The sequence below is a fragment of the Crocodylus siamensis genome, chromosome 6, assembly GCF_052110815.1.
Source record: "Crocodylus siamensis isolate JL-2025a chromosome 6, ASM5211081v1, whole genome shotgun sequence".
Classification (NCBI taxonomy): Eukaryota; Metazoa; Chordata; order Crocodylia; family Crocodylidae; genus Crocodylus; species Crocodylus siamensis.
Window position 1 is genome coordinate 94,292,776 of NC_143400.1, and position 18,519 is coordinate 94,311,294.

The 18,519-nt window shown below is 46.1% G+C and overlaps 1 protein-coding gene across 1 annotated transcript in view; it reads right to left on the reverse strand.

Moving 5' to 3' along the window:
- The window catches only part of PSMD1 (proteasome 26S subunit, non-ATPase 1), a 115,542-nt gene that overhangs the window by 16,648 nt on the left and 80,375 nt on the right, over nucleotides 1-18,519 (reverse strand). Inside the window, exon 19 of the mRNA XM_090055386.1 lies at nucleotides 3,790-3,892. Within this exon, the coding sequence (XP_089911512.1) occupies nucleotides 3,790-3,892 (103 nt within the window). The remainder of the gene's footprint in view (nucleotides 1-3,789; nucleotides 3,893-18,519) is intronic.

The window sequence follows — 18,519 nt, forward strand, 5'->3', positions numbered from 1 at the left end:
ACATCTCCTACTTTGAGACGCTTGCATGGGTGTTTTTGTGACGGTGCCCTGTATACATTCACCCTTCTACAGTGGGGGTTTTTGGGAGCAGGGGAGGGAAGGAAAAGGTGGAAAAGCCTCATGTTGTCCAACACTGATTTACCCGAGTAATTATGAAATAGCACCAATGGGCTCAGAGGGAACACATTCCAGTCCTCTGACTGGATGATGGAGAGCGGCCAGGAACTGATGCCTCAGAAGGGATGTGAAGGTCACCTTATGCAACTGGAAGACTTATCTCCACGGTCCAACCTTTGCAACCCTCAGCTGCTACTGATCTCAAGTGCACTGAACCAATAGGGCAGGTCTCCGAGGTGAACGGGTCCTGCTGGGCTTGGCCTCACACGGGCTCAGAAGTGCTGGCGACACCAACCTGGTTTTGCTGCTGCTCCTCATCTGTTTGGGCTGCAGCATTGCTAACTCCTCCGACTTCTCCCAAAGCTATAGCCGCTGTCTGTGTCCAAAGGAATAAACTCCCCAGATGACACGTGGCCTAGCAAACTGTTAGGTCCCATCTTCTTGCAACTATGAGATAGGGCTTTGCAAGCCTTGGAACAAAACCCTGGATGCTGGATGAGGTGGCATCTTATCTTCAAAGCATACAGAATCAGAGGAAAGTAAGGGTGGCAGAGGCCACAGAAGGTTATCTGATCCAATGCCCTGCTCACAGCAGGATCAGCCCGTCTCAACCCTCCTAGACGTGTGCACATGTGCGTGATGCTGCTTACTTTTAAGCAGCAGAAACCTGCAACTCACTTCCTCCAGGAGATGACCTGAGCTATGGCTCCTGAGCAGAAAGGTCAGTGCTTCATCCAATAAAGCAGCACACCTCTGGCAGAGCCAATTTCAGCATGTGTCAGTGGAGTGATTCACATTTGCCATAAAATACAAGAGGCAACCCTCATCTAATGGGCAGAAGTATCAATGCATAGCGGCTGTTGTTTCCAGCTGCTAGCGAGTTATCAAGGAAAGGCCTGATTTCAAAATCGAGAGCCTGTAAACAAGAGGCAAAAAGAGGGGAAACTGGTGGCACTTCTGGGTTATTAGTTTACTGGGGGCATGAGTTGGACGAGCTAAGACCAGAAACCTCCAAGAGAGGTGGAACTGGAGAAGGTTGCAGAGAGCTGTGCTAGCAAGAGGGAGCAGTGCCAAGATGGGTGGGCTTTTCCCTGTGTTACTTTGAAAGCCTTCCTACCTCACCCACTTGTAACATCCCCCCCTATTAATGTCAACCCCCACGGTCCCAGAGCCTCTCGCTCCTGAGGATCCATTGTTCTTACCCCTTTGTTACTAGATAGGCTCTGGCTGCATCCCTCTGCTACCTACTACAAGACACAAGATCAAGATGGTACACGGAGAGCTGTTTAAAAGCCCATCTTGCTCCCAGCTCCTTACACTTCCAGTCTAGCCTCACTGGGACCCCGGGAAAGGACACTGCTCTTCTTTACCCTTGGCATTGTTTCAATGCCAGTATCTTGCTTTGACTTGCAGCTTCCTGCTAGAACACAGCTGGATGCTTTCCCCTTTGCCATTTAGTTAAGGCAGATTTGTTTTTTTGTTTCTTCAGTGCAAACTGAAATGAAAGTAGCTCTGTGCTCAGATCAACAACTTTGGCAGCGCTGCCAGAAACAGGCCTGTGATTTAGTTAGTTGCTCCTCCCCAGACAACTACAGGAGCAGAAATGATAGCCTGGAAGCACTACAGAAATGCTGGCGTATCCACCCTGGCTTGTCTGCCTGCTTCCCCAACAGAGAAGTGGAGTTTTAAAGCCAGCAGAAATATTTAGAGCCCGGAGGATTTCAGCAGAGTAAAATCATTTTAAAAGCACTCAACTCCGAGGTCAAAGTGTTGCTTCTAAAATGTGTTTCTCAGATAAAGTAGGGCCAGATAATATAGCAGGTGGAGAAAGGGAAAGCTGCATCAGCAGCTGGAGTTAGGACAGGAAAAAGAGACTCAAGCTTAGGGGTCTGAGGGAGAACTTACCCTGCTCCAGTGTTTTGTAAGCTATCCAGGAAATGTACCTGCTACAGCTGAACAATTAAACACTGACAAAATTCTTTGTTTCTGGTCCCACATGCCATCACGATGACTTCCCTGCTCAGCAAGAACCCAGCAAGTATTTGGAAAACGCTGCACTTGCTGTCAGTGCCCTGCTGCTGAGAAAAATGCAAAAGATAATGCCAGGCTCAATGGCACCTATGACAGCAGCTGACACTATGTGAGACTTCTTTTTCGGCTAGCACCGATTCAGGTTTTAGGCTCTACAGCTCACTGCCTCTGACGAGCACTGTTAGTTGAGCAGCAGAGATGCAGGGCATTTAGGGATTAATGTGTGCTCTTTTTAAGAGCCTCTCTAGTGGAAGAAGCAGGTTACAAAGGGATACTTCCTGGCTTTCTCTAGCAATACAGTGGTTTTCATAAACTGGTGCCGAGGTGTGAAGCTGACAAAGACACTTGCAGTTTACTGGAAATGGAGTCCTTTTGGCTTCCACACTGCTGTGTGATCTATGAAATGACTGAGCTGGAAGGTCTTGCTTGAATGTTTATAACTCAGTCCCAATAGACAAAGTTCAAAGTGAGGGTGCATCTATGGCAGAAAACCCACAAGCCAGCTGGCCTACAGCTTCATGGCACCACCCTACTCCACAAGAAAGTCCAAGCTTTGAACCTAAAGATGGCAGAGCTCAGGTGGGGTAAGGGTGAATTGGAGGGAGCAGAAGAGAGGAAGACCATTGTGCTTCTGGCAGCTCCTGCTGACGTGAAAGTAGGAAGGATGGTGGCAGCAACAGCATGGCGTGCTGTGAGCAGAGCTCCTAGAAAAACAGGACTCCTGGGGAGACATGGCCCCCCGTGCTGTAGTAGAGGGACAGACAGGATGTATGCATGTGGGGCATCATATTGAAATGTCCTGCAAGTCTGAGCTCTTGGGACAGTTCTTCCTCAGCCGGTGTATGTCCCCGCCCCCCCGCAATTTCTCTTTGTTCAGAGCATCACTCCTTAATAGGGGCAGTTATTCAGCAACTGTAATTTTATCAAGGCTTTAGCATCTTAAATTCATGGCCAACACTTAATCGCTAGCATTCATATAATGGTATTCCCTTTAGCTGATGAGTTCCCGATGCAGTGAACCAACAATCATTGGGAAGAGAGTCTCGGCTCTCCTCCAGAGATGAAGAGACAAATGACTGCACCACCTTCTTCGTGTCATACCTCTGTCCTACTGCCCAGGAAAGGAGTAGGAGTTTGCTTACCACAAACTCGCTTTGAAAAATGTTTGCTCCCAGGGTAAGAAACAACATGATGGAAAAGCCTGAAGCTGCAGCATTGGGGGAGATCAGATCTCACAAGGTTTCTGAACTAACCTCTGGGGAAAGCACTTCCAGACGAAAGGAGTGATGTAAACACCACATGGATGCTCTAAATCAAGGCACAGAATGACAAAACAGACTCAAGCCTCTTTGGGCAGGAGCATGGAAAAGCATCACCTCTGGCTGAAACCCTCCTGTTACAAATGGGAACTCAGAAGCAGGGTATATTTTTATAGCTGGATGGAGCCATCTGGAAATACAGAGTCCGTAACATACTCTGTCTGATAAATCTACGGCAGACAAGCTCCCAGGTAATGATAAATTGCTCTAGACAGACAGATTTTCCAGGGCTCAAATGTATTTAACCTCAAGGGCTTCTGCCAGCCTCCCATAATCCACTGAGTCTTACAACTGTGTACAGCTTTCACACAGAGGAAGTTACCTGCATCCAAAATGCCTTGGGCCAGGATTGCTCCAAACTTGGCCATAACATCATCGTGCTTATCATTGATGACTTTGGAATAGAGCTGTCTGAACTGGCTGACCTGCAATAGGAGGAGGAAAGAAGAGAGGTTATAAGGCTGATCCACACCAGTCACGTGCTGTGCAGAACACAGCTCTGGACAATGGTAAAAAGGACTATGCGGCCAGAAAATACCTCCCTCAACCATTGAGTCCAGCCACCCCCATCACATAAACCTTATCATACACTGGTCAAACTTAGCCTTAAAAACCAGCTGGATTTTCTGCCCCGATCTCCCTCTGGGGAAGCAGTTCCACTATCTTGCTCTTCTTATGTCTGTCAACCCTTCTCTGATTTCCAGCCTACATTTATTCAGGGTTGATTTATACTCATTTGTTCTCGTGCCAGCATTGTCTATTAGATAAAATGGGTTTTTTTTCTGATCCCGCTGTTTATCACCTAACATGTTTCCAGACAATCAGACCCCCTTCTCCCATGCTTTTCTTTTTTCTGCCAGGCTAAACAATTGCAGTCTCTCTTTGTAAAATCAGATCTCTGCTTCTGTTGATCATCCTCATAGCTCATCTCTGCCCCTGTTCCAGTTTGTATTCATCTGTACTGAATAAAGGGGACCAGGCCTGAACAGAGTATTTTAGGTGAGACTTCACCAGGTTCCTGTTAACTGAGATTAATATTTTTCTGTGTCTCCTGGAAATACAAAACCTGATACATTTTAGGATTGACACGAGCCACTCAGGGCCTGATCTCTGCCCTCCTCTTTTTGTTCCAGAGAAGCCCCCAGTTTACAGCACATCTTCCTTTTGTTAGTCCCTGAGGGCATGACCTTGAACCCTGGGCTATTACATTTTATCTCATTTCCATCCTCAAGAGCATCTTTTCCTTCTGATGATGCCTCCCAACAGCAAGTTTCGTCAGGACACTCCTAGTTTTAGTGCCAAGATCTTCCATGGAAACACAAAAGAGGATCTGTCCCAAGGCTGGACCTTGAGGAGACTCCAATACTGACTGCCCCAAGTGACACAGCTCCCTGTTCAGCACACCCCACCAGTGCCTCTGTGTCTCCCAGCTCTTTTATCCACTGTACAAGGCTTTGTGCCGCTCCTCCCCAAGTCAGTTTGCTGCTGGTTATCTCCAAGTCCTCTATCCATGCACACATTACAGCTGCCCCTATGGCAGGAAAGGCTACTGAGAAGGGAGCATAACCTTGGGCAGCTCATCCACAACCATGGTCCTGATATTTATTCATTTAAGCACGTTCAAAAGAGGACTACAGAATAAGTTTATGAGAGGAGATTAAACAGGACTGTCTGGATAGACCCTCCCTTAGCATCTGCTCTCTACCCCAGTGAAGGGGGATGCCGGGCTAGACAGAACTAGGGGCTGACCTAGCACGGCACTTCTTACACACTTACATTTCTGTAACTCTATCAACAGCCAGTGACCACGTCCAGGCATGAAATACTTCCTGAACCCTCATAAATACCAAACCATCAGAGCCAGAAAGGATGTTACTCTCCAGAGAACAGTCTGAGCTGCTCCAGACTGAAGAGTGGAGGAGGGCCTCGTACTTTTGCTCTGACTCATTAGTTACGTCTCTAGTAGATAAAAAGGATGAGCAAAATCACTGACTAGACTATCCTGAGCTCACAGTGTGTTCATGACGCATTATGTCCAGACATAATGTCCTTCTTAGGTATTTCACCAGTGATTTGCTGTAAGGCTTGAAACTAGGACTCCTGGCCACTGAGGGACAATGTATAATGGCTGGGATTGGCCGCAGGTGGTACAAAAAGCTGCAAGTACTGGAACTGTATTAGTCTAGCTGGTTTGTCCAACCCTGCCCCACAAGGTAGGGTCTCAAGTTTTGGAAGGTAGCAACCGTCTTCCCTCCCAGGAACACTGCTGGCCCGTGGGATATGAACATCAGGAGTCCTCAAAGGCATTTGCACAACTGCAGCTGCTAGGTGTGCTGGGGAGGGATGCTTCGCAACAAGCATGCAGACATCAGGAACTACTGCAAGGACAGGAGGACTTCCTGCAATCAAGATCCCTTTGGCTTTTTCTTTGCCTACCAAACATTATGCCAAAGGGCATCACAAGCTCAGAGCAGGACTAGAAATCAGAAGTTTCTGGCCCCTGCAGTCATACGATCAGGTATCCCACACGCCTGTCAAGACACAGAACATCTACAGAAAGGATGTGGACAAACTGGAGAGAGTCCAATAAAGGGCAATGAAAATGGTTAGAAGTTTGGGTCACGTAACTTTTGAGGAGAGACTGAGGGAACTGGGCTGATTTAGTCTGGAGAAGAGAAGACCGAGGGGGACTGAATAGCAGTCTTCACCTCCCCGCAGGGGGGCTGCAAAGAGGCTGGAGCTGGACTGGTCTCAGTGGGGGCAGACGACAGGACAAGGAGCAACGGGCTCAAGCTGCAGCAAGGGAAGTTAAGGTTGGATATCAGGAGGAATGTTCTCACAAGTAGGGTGGTGAAGCACTGGAACAGGCTACCCAGAGAGGTGGTGGAGTCTCCATCCTTGGAGGTTTTGAAGACCCAGGTAGACAAAGCCTTGGCTGGGATGATGTAGTTGGGGGTTGGTCCTGCTCTAAGCAGGGGATGGACCAGATGCAACCTCCTGAGGTCCCTTCCAGCCCTCGTTTTCTATTGTTCTATGATCAATAGACAGATCCATTGAGCAATGGACGCCAAGTTTATATGCCCAGCTTCTAAAGGATCCAAATATACCTGTGTGAAGTCCAGTTAAGGACTGGAATCCACGACAGCTTTTACTACATAATGTCACTGGACTTTGCCATAAAATGTTTACAGAAAGCTCAAAACAGCCCAGAAAACTGGGAGCGAGATGCTTCTGAGCCAAAAGGAACCGATATCTCATTCCAAGACAACAGCAAATGACTTTCCTACCACATTTCACCATGGTGATTCTTGACCACAGTTATTTAGAAACTGAGATAACAGTAATAAAGAAACGCATTTGGGTTTTGACAGGTGCCACCTCTCACAAAACGAGTGAGACGCATGATTTCAATCAGGAGGAGATCTAGACCAGTGGCTCATCATTAGGGTTAAAGACATTAATTCATATCAGTCGCACCTATTCATATCAGTAATCGCCACTTGTTAAATGCACCTGTAACAACAATTGCAGTTTTGATCTGCACATAAATTAAAATCCTTTAACTGGGTAGTGAAAGACCAGTTGTTTTTAAGCAAAGGGCCACAAAGTTGAACAGGGACTCAAAGGATGCCCCCCAAAATTTGCAAAGATGCAATTTACTCCTGTTATTCAATCTTCCCAGGGGAACGGTAAATCCAGACAAGTTAATTACCATTTCTTCCTCAGCTAATTCCCCATCATATTTAGAATTGCTTCAATAAAAAAAAGTATGAAAACACCCTACATGTCCTTATATATGATGGTGCTTAAATAAAGGAGCAATTTAAGTAAGTATGTATAAAAAAAATATTTGCTCTTAACATAGCCTAGAACCCCAAAACTCCATTTTATGCTTTTTTCATACTTTCCTGAGTTTATTTAAAGCTTAGATTTTTTTTTTAAACATAAATGCTCAGACTCATGTTTATTATGCCATACCTCTGCTGCTCTCCAAAAAATACCTCTGTTTGCATTTAGTCTAATATTTCCTATTGCTCTTCCCATTCACAGGCTCTGACACAGTGTAAGTCTCTGAACAGCTGTCTCCTTCAGAAATGATGGAGGTTTCCAATTATAAGTGTGGCTTCTACAATATCGAGGGTGTCCAGGTAGGGACAAAGGAACAGCAGCAGCAGCCAGCATTGCTTTTGGCTGCCGTCAAGGCTATCTGAAACCAACAGGGACGCACGCAGAAAGTAGAACAGATGCACTATGTCCAAGGGACTGGTCTGAGTATTAAAATTACATTGCCCCCTGTTTACAATATTGCCACCTCATTCCTGTGGCTCCGGGCCCTGGGTTTTGGGTTGAGGTCATTTACAAAAAACTGACGGTTCTTATGAGGCTTTGAAAAATTGCTGACCCCAAAGACCGTGATCTGGAATTTACACCGTAATCAAATCTTCAGAGAAACAGATCCTTGATGAAGCAAGGAGACATTCAGCAGAACTGCTAATGTTCACACTGGCGTCTGGAGTCTGACAGTGGAGCGCCTCCACTCTCAGGGCAGAAAGGCCTGGCTTGGGAAATGAAAGGTAGTTCTTGGGTCAGGGAACAGCTCGCTTCCGGCAGAGGGTGATCACCGAGCCCGGGGTGTCCCCGAGTAGCAGTGGGTCCAAAGATGGCTTATGCTGCTGCCCACTCAAGTGGAAGTTGTGTTTCTTTTAACAGAACAGAGTCAGCCAGCAAGGCATCATGTGCACTGAGTCCAGCCAAGGAGCTGCGAGCCTACCACTGGGGAGGCAGCCCCAGCCAAATGGGGAGAGCCGGGGACTGCTGAACATCTGGACTCAGACCACTGAAACTGAGTCCTCCGGCCAGCCCGGGGGGGGTGTCTAGGGAGGCCCCGCTCCTCCACTCTCTTGCCTAAACGTACGCACTGAAGGTCATGCGTGTGATCTATACTGGCCAAAATGACAGAGACTTGCAGACAGGAATGTCTGGACCCTGAGTTACAACATGGACCTGTGAAACGTGTAACAAACTGTGTCGCTCTCGAATTGGGCTGGTCAGCCACAAAGGACCCACTGGGCACCTGACTAGACCCCTTACAGCTACACCATGATCCAGAGGATTGATGATTGCCTACAAACCTCACGGCCGAGGCAGAAGTCTCAGACGTGTCTTAATGCAGTTCGTTGACTTAAACACAGGGTACAGACTCCTGCTGCTGCAGCCACTCGGACTTTGGGCAAATACCGTAGGAGGTTTAGAGTTAGTTACTTGTATTAGTTACCTAGGGGTGTAGGTACATGGACATTTGGAGCCCTTTCAAAAGGGGTTTCATCTGGAGTTAAAGCTGGAGCATATCTGCTACATCTGAATCGTTCTCAGCTCATTCAAACTGCACAATTAAAATGCAACAGCTGCTGCCTGTTTAATGAGTGTTGAAATGGCTCCGAATGAATGCAAGTCCACACTCCACGAGTTCATCTTGCAGTTGACCAAGCATGTTAAGACCCTAACAACATTTGGACTGGGCTCTCGAGCTGGCAGTGCATCCAGGGGAATCAAGGTGCTTCCAGCAGCACTGCTCCCTCTTTCCAATATTTTGCCTAGACATGTGTTTACCAGTCTTACATGTGTAGTTTTTGATGATCACTGTGTGGCTCACCCACCGGTTTCTGAAATGACATTCACAGAAGTTTAGGGCTGGAAGAGACTGCCAGAGGTCATCAGGTCCAGCCCCCCCTGCTTTGGGCAGGAAAGACTGCTGGAGCAGTATGGTGACTGGAGCTAGCAAGGGCAGCTTACTTTCATCTGGTGCTTTTTTTCAAGTTGTGACATGTACCCAGATGTCACAACAATGAACACACTAAAAAAATCTCCTATTTAAATTACTGTTAAATGTGCCATTAAGCTCACAAACCCTTCTATCTCCCGCAGGACCTCTTGGCACTTAAAAGTTTTATAGTATTTAGACAGACCTATTTCATTTGGGTCGCTTCCAGGAGTTCACTAAAACAAAAGCAGTGACTCACTTTAGCCCTGGTAAGAATATACGGTTTACCATCTTAATAATTCACAAAGGCCAAAAAGATACATCACCGATTTTTAATAAAGCTAAAAACAACTGACATGCAACATCAGAAATACTGAGAAAACAACCTGGGCTCACATACTTGAGTGTATCTGCTTCAAAAAGCAGAATGCAGCACTCCCTCCTGGCTTTATTTGATGCAAATAGAGATGAGAGTTCATTGGCAGCAAGCTTTCTGGCAAATAAAGTCTTTGCAAAATGGATGCAAAGTCAGTGCTGAGGTTGTTTTCATCCAACACTTAATGTTCATGCACAGTCAACAGAATGGGTAAGGCAAGGCTGAATGGGGGCTTAGTCAACAACCACAACCTGGCCTTTGATGCAATGCGCAACCCCCAGAGAACATAACATTCAAGAACAAACTTCTTTAAGTGCTGGCTCCAACCAACTTCAGTTCCTTCTCACGTACTCGAAAAACCTGTCAAGTCAAGCTTCGAAAGTGAGGTGTGTGGATCACTGCTGGCAACTCTTTGGAAAGCCATAGTCTTTCTCCTTCAAATACTGCCAGCGTAGATCCCACAGCTGGGACATCAACTAGAAGCAACTCATCTTGGAATCATAGAAAGTTAGGGCTGGCAGGGACCTCAGGGGGTCACATCTAGTCCAAACCCTGCTCAAAGCAGGACCAGCCCCAACTATACCATCCCAGCCAAGGCTTTGTCTACGTGGGTCTTCAAAACCTCCGAGGATGGAGAGATCACCAGCTCCTAGTGAGAAAATTCTTCTTAGTATCTAACCTCAACTTCCCTTGCTGCAACTTGAGCCCATTGCTCCTTGTCCTGTCGTCTGCCCCCACGGAGACCATCCTCTTTGCAACCTGCTGTTGAAGGCTGCTTTATTCAATCCTCCCTCAGTCTTCTCTTCTAGACTAAGTAAGCCCGGTTCCCCCAGTCTTTCCTCACCAGTCATGTGCCCCAGCCCCCCAACCGTTTTCGCTGTCCTCCACTGGACTCTCTCCAATTTATCCACAACCTTTCTGTACTGGGGGGCCCCAAACCAGACAACTCTGGATGTGGCCTCACCGATGCTGAACAGAGGGGAAGAATCATTTCCCTCGATCTGCCGGTAACACTCCTACCAATGCAGCCCAGGATGCCCTTAGCCTTCTTGGCAACCAGGGCACACTGCTGGATCACATTGAGCTTCTTGTCCCCTGTCACCTCTAGGTCCTTTTCTGCAGAGCTGCTGCCCAGCCACTCAGCCCCCAGCCTGTCCTGGTGCAGGGGATTGCTCCCTCCTAAGTGCAGGACTTTGCACTTCTCCTCGTTGAACCTCATGAGATTTCATAGTTTCATAGTAGGTAGGGTCGGAAGGGACCTGAGCAGATCATCTAGTCTGATCCCTGCCATGGCAGGAAAGAGTACTGGGGTCAAACAACCCCAGCAAGGTGTTCATCTAACCTCCTCTTAAAAACCCCTAGGGTAGGAGCCAGCACCACTTCTCTTGCAAGTTGGTTCCAGACCCTAGCTGGCCTGACTGTGAAGTAGCGCCTCCTGATATCTAGCCTAAACCTCCCCTCTGCCAGCTTGTGACTGTTATTCCTGGTCACTCCTGGCGGTGCTCGGGGGAACAGGGACTCCCCCAATGCCTGCTGATCCCCCCTGACTAGTTTATAACAGGCCACTAGATCCCCCTCAGCCTTCTCTTGTGGAGGCTGAACAGGTTCAGGTCCTGTAGCCTCTCCTTGTAGGGCCTGCCCTGCTGCCCCTGATCATGCGAGTGGCCTCCTCTGGACCCTCTCCATGCTGTCCACATCCCTCTTGAAGCGCGGCGCCCAGACCTGGACTCAGTACTCCAGCTGCAGCCTGACCAGTGCCGCACAGAGGGGGAGGATCACCTCTTTGGACCTGCTCGAGATGCATCTGTGGATGCATGACAAGGTGCGGCTGGCCTTCCTAACTGCCTCCCCACACTGCCGGCCCATGTTCATCATTTCTTTTGGCTCAATCCTCCAATCTGTCTCAGTCACTCTGAATCCTAGCCCTACCCTTCAGCATGTCTACTGCACCCCACAGCTTGATGTCATCTGCAAATTTGAAGGTGCACTGCATCCCATTTTCCAGATCGTCGATGAAGACATTGAACAAAACCGGCCCTAGGACCAGCCCCTGGGGCACTTCACTTGATACCGGCTGGCAACCAGACATCAAGCCATTGATGACTACTCTAAGCCCAGTGCTCCAGTCAGTTTTCTATCCACTTTACAGTCCATTCATCTAACCTGTACTTCCTTAGCTTTCCTGGGAGAATGCTGTGGGAGACTGTATCAAGAGCCTTGCTAAAATCAAAGTACACCACATCCACCAGTCTCCCTGCTTCCCCAGAGCCAGTCATCTCATCATAGAAGGCAATCAGGTTGGTCAGGCATGACTTGTCCCTGGCAAACCCATGCGGACTGTTCCTAATCACCTTCTTCTCAAGTGCTTACAAAGGGATTTCTTGAGGACCTGCTCCATGATTTTTCCAGGGACTGAGGTGAGGCTGACTGGTCTGGAGTTCCTTGGATCCTCCTTCTTCCCTTTCTTAAATATGGTATTGTACACAGTAAATTTTTAAGTAGTTAAGAGCTGGTTAAGGGTAACAAAATGATTGTCTAGCACTGAGAACCAGATTTAGAAAAATACTCTGAATAAAAGCATAAAATGAATATCTAAGTAGCAGAAAAGCATCTATGTAACCAATCTGCAAACTTCTTAAGCAAGGGGTTTGGACAATATGAAGCGTGTATTTCAATGTCTTCAGATGCAGAGATGTCTTCAGGGTTATTACAGGTGATCATAACATTTGGGTATTATAGAAAACTGAGGCCGTCAGCCACTGGTACTGTTGTAAATGCTTCAGATCAGGCAGCAGAAGTTTTATCCACTTGGAGAAGCTGAGAGTCGAGATGAGCTCCAGCGAACCCTTCAGATTGACCCTTATAAACTACATTTATTTTAGACAAATTTCACACCGCCTCTGAATAATAGCTAAAAGCTCTTAGCAGCTAAGCTATTCATCCTACTGTTTCTTAGTGATAAATGAAGTTTAGAGAAGAACATTTGGAAATTAATGGATTGGTTAAAATGGAAACTGGAAAAAAAATTACTGCGTTTGGGATGCAGGCCTTAATAAAAGGGTGAGACCTTAAACTTGAATCCCACAGGCTTCTGCCTGAAGTCATCACTGCAACAAGAGTGGGGCTAAGAGGTAAACAGTAAAAAAAAAACTTCTTCCCAAAGCCTCAAATGAAGTTTCTATTTTCTTTATCAAGCACTGGGATTGACACTTCAGGAAGGAGGTTCAGACACAGCAGTGCTTTGGAACCATTTCTTCACAATATCATGTGCAAACATTGACAGTCTTCCTAGCTGATGCTGGTGAAGCAGGTCTGGCTGCCAGATGCTCCATAAAATATGCAAAAGAGCCAGGGCTTCAATGATAGGGGTCTGAGCTTAGAAGTCACTGAATAATGCTCTTGTGAGAGAGCAATGTAGGGGCAAATTTGCCAGCGTTGAGAATTTGTACCTCTCCAGGAAGATTTTTGGCGACCTACTGTAAATAGAGTTCAACAAGATGCCAACATCCAGGCTCAGGCATTTCACACCAAAATCTGATGCCCTTCCAGATCCTGTCTGATGATCACCCAGCCCCAGAACAGAGCTCTCACATTAGGCCATGGAGGCCTCAGAACAAGAATGGACAAACCCAAATTGAAACTATTGAGTTTGGCCTGAACAGCGCCCTGTCCAACTCCATGAAGGTACCGACCCAAATGCAAAGTTATAATGAGTCAACTGGACAGGCAACGTTGCTCGCCCTTGGCTTTCCTAACCAGTCTTGCAGGTTACAGATGCCTAAAGAAATTGTCATACCCTCACTTTATGATGGTCTTATTGTATCTATAATGGGGAACCAAGTTTCAAAGTCAACCCTTTATGGGTGCCAATCCTATACTGGTTTGATTCTTTACATTTACAGGTAGCGACAGAGGTTAAAAAAAAACAACCTGTGGGATTTGCTCCCAGGGCTGCAGCCCCTAGGAAGAGGAGACAGGTTTTGATTCCAAAAAGACTTCATCAGTTTTATGCCTATGCTTGTCTGTGTGGTTTTCTGAACAATTTGTAACTTCCAGACTACTCCCAGCAGAGCCAAGACTTTATTTAAATTATTGAAATCCATTTGCCCAAAGAAAGTGAGTAGTGCTTTTGCAATCTATACTTCAGTGAGGCTGCCCCCAAGCCAGCAAGGACATTTCTGTACAGATGTGGAAAAGAAAAAGCACAATTTAAAAGGCTGTGTGTATATAGAGAGGGAGGGAGGGAGAGAGAGAGAGAGAGGGACTGTTTGAGCAATCTTTATGCACTGTTAAGGTGATACTATTTGTTTCCTTCCTAGAGGTAGGACAGATAATAAAGCTAACAGCATACCTAAGACTAAAGCAGACAAGCTACAAAACTCTACAAATAAGGTGAAAACCTGTAGCTCTCTCCACCTCCAAAAGAGGAGTTCACTTCACTTGCCAGCAAAGTGAGAAGTGGGTACAACAAACAGCAGAGAGATTGCTAACTGTTCTGGCACCTCACCTTACATTGTTTTGGTAAAGAAAATGCATTTGTCCTAATCTATAAGCTTTTTAGGAGTCCAAGATGCAAACAGCCATTAAGTCTTAAACCAGTAGCTTAACAAAGCATTGTCTGCAGAGTGCTCAGAAGGAGACAAGGGAAAATGCAATTTCCAACCAGTGCTAAAGTCCAAATAATACGGGACAATTTGGCAGTCAAATTAACTCAGCTCACTCATTTCATAAGCCATGCTGTAGCATATATCACCATGATGCCACTCAAACAGTTCTGCTTAGTCCAAACATTACTTTACAGCAACTATTTCCAGAAAGGCTCATTTGCAACACTGAAGAGTATAGGGCTGCTGCTAGAAGCAATTTCATACATACATACAAGCCCATTCCTTACTCTATTGTTATTGTGAACTGCTGGAATTGAGGCAGATCCCACTATACGGCTGTGCACAGGAGTTGAGTTTTATGCCCATCAAGGCCATGTACTCAGACCCTGGTCATAGGATCTGCAGCTGAAAGGCCACCATTAGGAAGGGTGAGTGACTATTTTGAGGATAAGAAGGTGCTCTGCAAACAACATCCTATACATAGTGGGAGCAAGGGCACAATGGACTGAGAAAATATTCTTTTTTTTTTTTTTTAAATAGATATTAAATACCAGGTTACTTTATTTATTAACTTGGTGTATTCAGGCAGGGATAAGTGAATGGGGTACCGGGGTTATTGACCAGAGCAGGAAAATAAAGAATGATCCTGACAGAGCAGTGGTTATCAACCTTTTCAGACTCAAGGCACCCTTCAGAACGTGCCAGCTCCTAATTTGCACTCATTTTTTTAATACAGAAAAATAAGCAGGCAATTCTTTTGTTGCAAAGAACTTGGAGCACAACGGGTCCAAACGCTTTGAATACAATGATGAATTCCTACCTGAAATCTCTGGGTTTATCTTATGAATTATGTTTGCACACCTAACAGTGCTAACATTGCACAGCACCAGTGGCACCCTTGAAAGGAAGAAACCAAGGGAGGCCGACAAGCAGGGAAGACTCTCGTGGAGACTGAGGGGAGCTTGCTGCAAGCTCTAAGGTTGGTTCCTTCTAACTTAGAAATGGGGAAATAAGTCTGGGCTATGAACAGAGAGGTTAAGCTCAGGTAAGGAACAGGCATGCAACTCTCTCTCTGGCTCCTGGTCTCGCGTGCTCTGTACCAGTAGCTGAAATAGCCGCAGAGGATACACAGGGGGCTGTGTGAACCGTCGAATGCTGTTCGAGGAGGCTGAAGACCTGAAGCCTGACAGCACTCAATCAAAACCTAGCGAAGGACAGCAGTGCAACTAGGAACCCAACTGCGACACGATATTTCAGCTGTGTCCATGACTGAAATGCTTATATGATGTTTTGATGGGGAGTTGTGGGGGTCATATGAGAAAGCCTGGCAAGTCGCATGATGTACATGTATGCAAGCAGGTGGTCCAAGCATCCCAGCCAGGGATATACTGTTGTCACCCTTACCTGTGGGTATTTCATCACTGACTGGAGGACCAACCTGCAGATAGGCCCTTGCTGGTCTGGGGCCGACCAAAGAACGTCTTTACTGGTGTGACACTGCTCAGAACGGGAGCAGTTGCCAACAATTGTACCGGAGACATTTTCAAGACTTTAAATGCCTTCAGGAGCTTCTAGCCTGAACTGAGAACCAGGAGGTTCATGCTTTTTGGGTTCCACCTTGCTACGCAAGGCATGGTGGTATGGAAACAGGAGGGAGGAGAAAAGAAAGATGTCTAGCTGCCATCCTGCCCCGTGTCCTTGTCTGAGGGTGCATGGCGACACAGAGCAGATGCACTCCCCAAGTGAACACTGCTACTCAAAAAAAAAAAAAAAAAAGTTTGATCTCATGCACACAAGGCATCAAGACCTTGAACCAGGATCCCTACTGACACACATTCCAAAAACGAACTGCTTCCAATTATAACATTAATGCCTGGCTGTGTATTGTCAGGGCTCTCTTTGTATTGTTCAGACTCTGTGAATTAAACTACAAGACTCAAGAATTAATGCCCAACCCTGCATATCTCAGCTCCTTCGCATCTCTGAATTATGTGGGAGCTACTAACACTTGCCATTTTTAGAGAATACTGGGAAGAGTTTTTCCATGGAGTGCACTGCTCTGCTCAACAATGCAGCCAAGATGCATACATTTTTCCTTTCTCCTGCATTTAAATCTCCTTAATAGATTAACAAATCAAATCTCCTTGTGCTTCCTTCTTTTATACTCCTCAAAGTAGACTTGTAAGAAGTGATGGCCAAAGTCAGCTGATTAATCATTCCAACATTGTCTTCAGCAGACAAGCTCCATTAAGAGCCATTTGGCCAGTCACTTGTGGATCCAACACAATTTGTGCCTCACGCTATGCTATGGGGTATAGTAAACACACCAGCGGGGTAGGGAGCAAATTCAGGTGGATTTGGATAGACTGGGGAAGCGGGTGGATCAGAACAGGATGGAATTGAACAGGGATAAGTGCAAGGCACTGCACCTGGGGAGAAAGAAGCACCAAAACACCTAGAGACTGGGAAGCACCACACTAAGTAGCACAGCAGTAGAAAAGGACCTCGGAGTCATAGTGGATGCAAAAATGAACATGAGTCACCAATGTGACAAGGTAATAAGTAAGGCTAACCACACTCTTTCCTGCATTAATAGGTGCATCACGAACAGGTCCAGGGAGGTGATGCTTCCTCTCTGTGCGACACTGGTCAGGCCGCAGCTGGAGTATGGCATCCAGTTTTGGGCGCCACACTTCAAGAGGGATGCGGATAACCTGGAAAGGGTTCAGAGGAGGGCCACTCGTCAGTTGAGGGCCTACAGGTAAGATCCTATGAAGACAGACTGAGGGACCTGAATCTCTTCAGCTTCCGCAAGAGAAGGCAGAGAGGTGATCTCATGGCTGTCTACAAACTCATTGGGGGGGGGGAGGCGGGGTGGTGGTCAGCAGGGAATAGGGAATACTCTGCTTACCAGGGCACCCCTCGGAGTAACTAGAAACAACAGCCATAGACTGAAGGACAGCAGATTTAAGTTGGACATCAGGAAAAAACTGTTTGTGGTAAGGGTTGCCGAAGTCTGGGATGGGCTTCCAAGGGAGGTGGTGCTCTCCCCTACCTTGGAGGTGTTCAAAAGGAGATTAGAGAAGCACCTGGCTGGGTTTGCTTGACCCCAGCGCTCTTTCTTGCCCAAAGCAGGGGATCCGACTCAATGATCTAATAGCTCCCTTCCAACCCTAGGCATCTATGAAATCAGATCTATAGACAAATCTGCATGCATACTAGCTCTTATATCCTTGTCACCCAAAAAGCTCATGACTACAACTGGCCAGGAAGCTGTTCCCACCCTCCAAGAAAAATCTCCATGAAAACGGATTTTAGTCCACTGATTTCTGCAACAGAAACCCCAAAGCTTTGGTTTTCAAAACATGACAGTGGGAAGGGAAAGATGAAAATAACAGTCATAAAAGCATGCACATACATACACCGGCAATAAAACAACCTGAATATCAGGTGTGTTCTGGAATAGAAGCCCAAACATTTTAGATTTCTAGTTTTATAAAAAATTGAAGTCGAGGCAAAAAAAAAAAATCATGTAGCTGGAAAGCTATTTTCTGTCAAAAAACAATCCAACAGTATAAAAATTCAATTTTTGTGCGTACATATACCAAGGGGGGGATGAAAACAATGGCAATCAAATTACATACCAATGTATGCTAACAGTGTAAAAAATCCTGACTCTCAAAGTAATGTCACAACAATTTATTACACAAGTTTCTACCTTTTACTAGACCTTGTTTCAACTTTAAGAACCACTTAGCTCTCAGCTCTGGTCAGTTTTAAATACAGACCCAAGACTATATAATCCAAGGCTAAAAGGTTAGATATAAGCCAAGATGAAGCATTCTGACAAAGGTGGTCTTGGATTACATCAATTATATATAAAAAGATCATCTCTCACGTACACAATACTTGAAAATACTCCCATCACTGAACTGAAGACCTTCTTAGCCTCCTCTCCACTCAAAACAACCTATTCAAATCCTGGCTTCATGTAAAATCCAAGCTGCCTAGGGTTAGCTGCTAAAGTAGAAACATAGGTGCTTACACACATTAATAGGGAACACAATATAATAATCCAAAGAGACTAGATTGCATCATCCAAAAGACTGTCGACATTCTTAACTTCAGCATCCAACTAAAAAATTTCTCTTTGGACTGACAAACAGCTCCAGAGAAGTTTCCCATGGACAATAAATAACTTCTTAACTGACCATGTAATCCAAGGACAGCTTGAGAAACTATCCTAAATTCTTATTCCTGTTTTCACAGAGAGATAAGAGATGGAAAGAAGAGAGAGAGAGTTGGTGA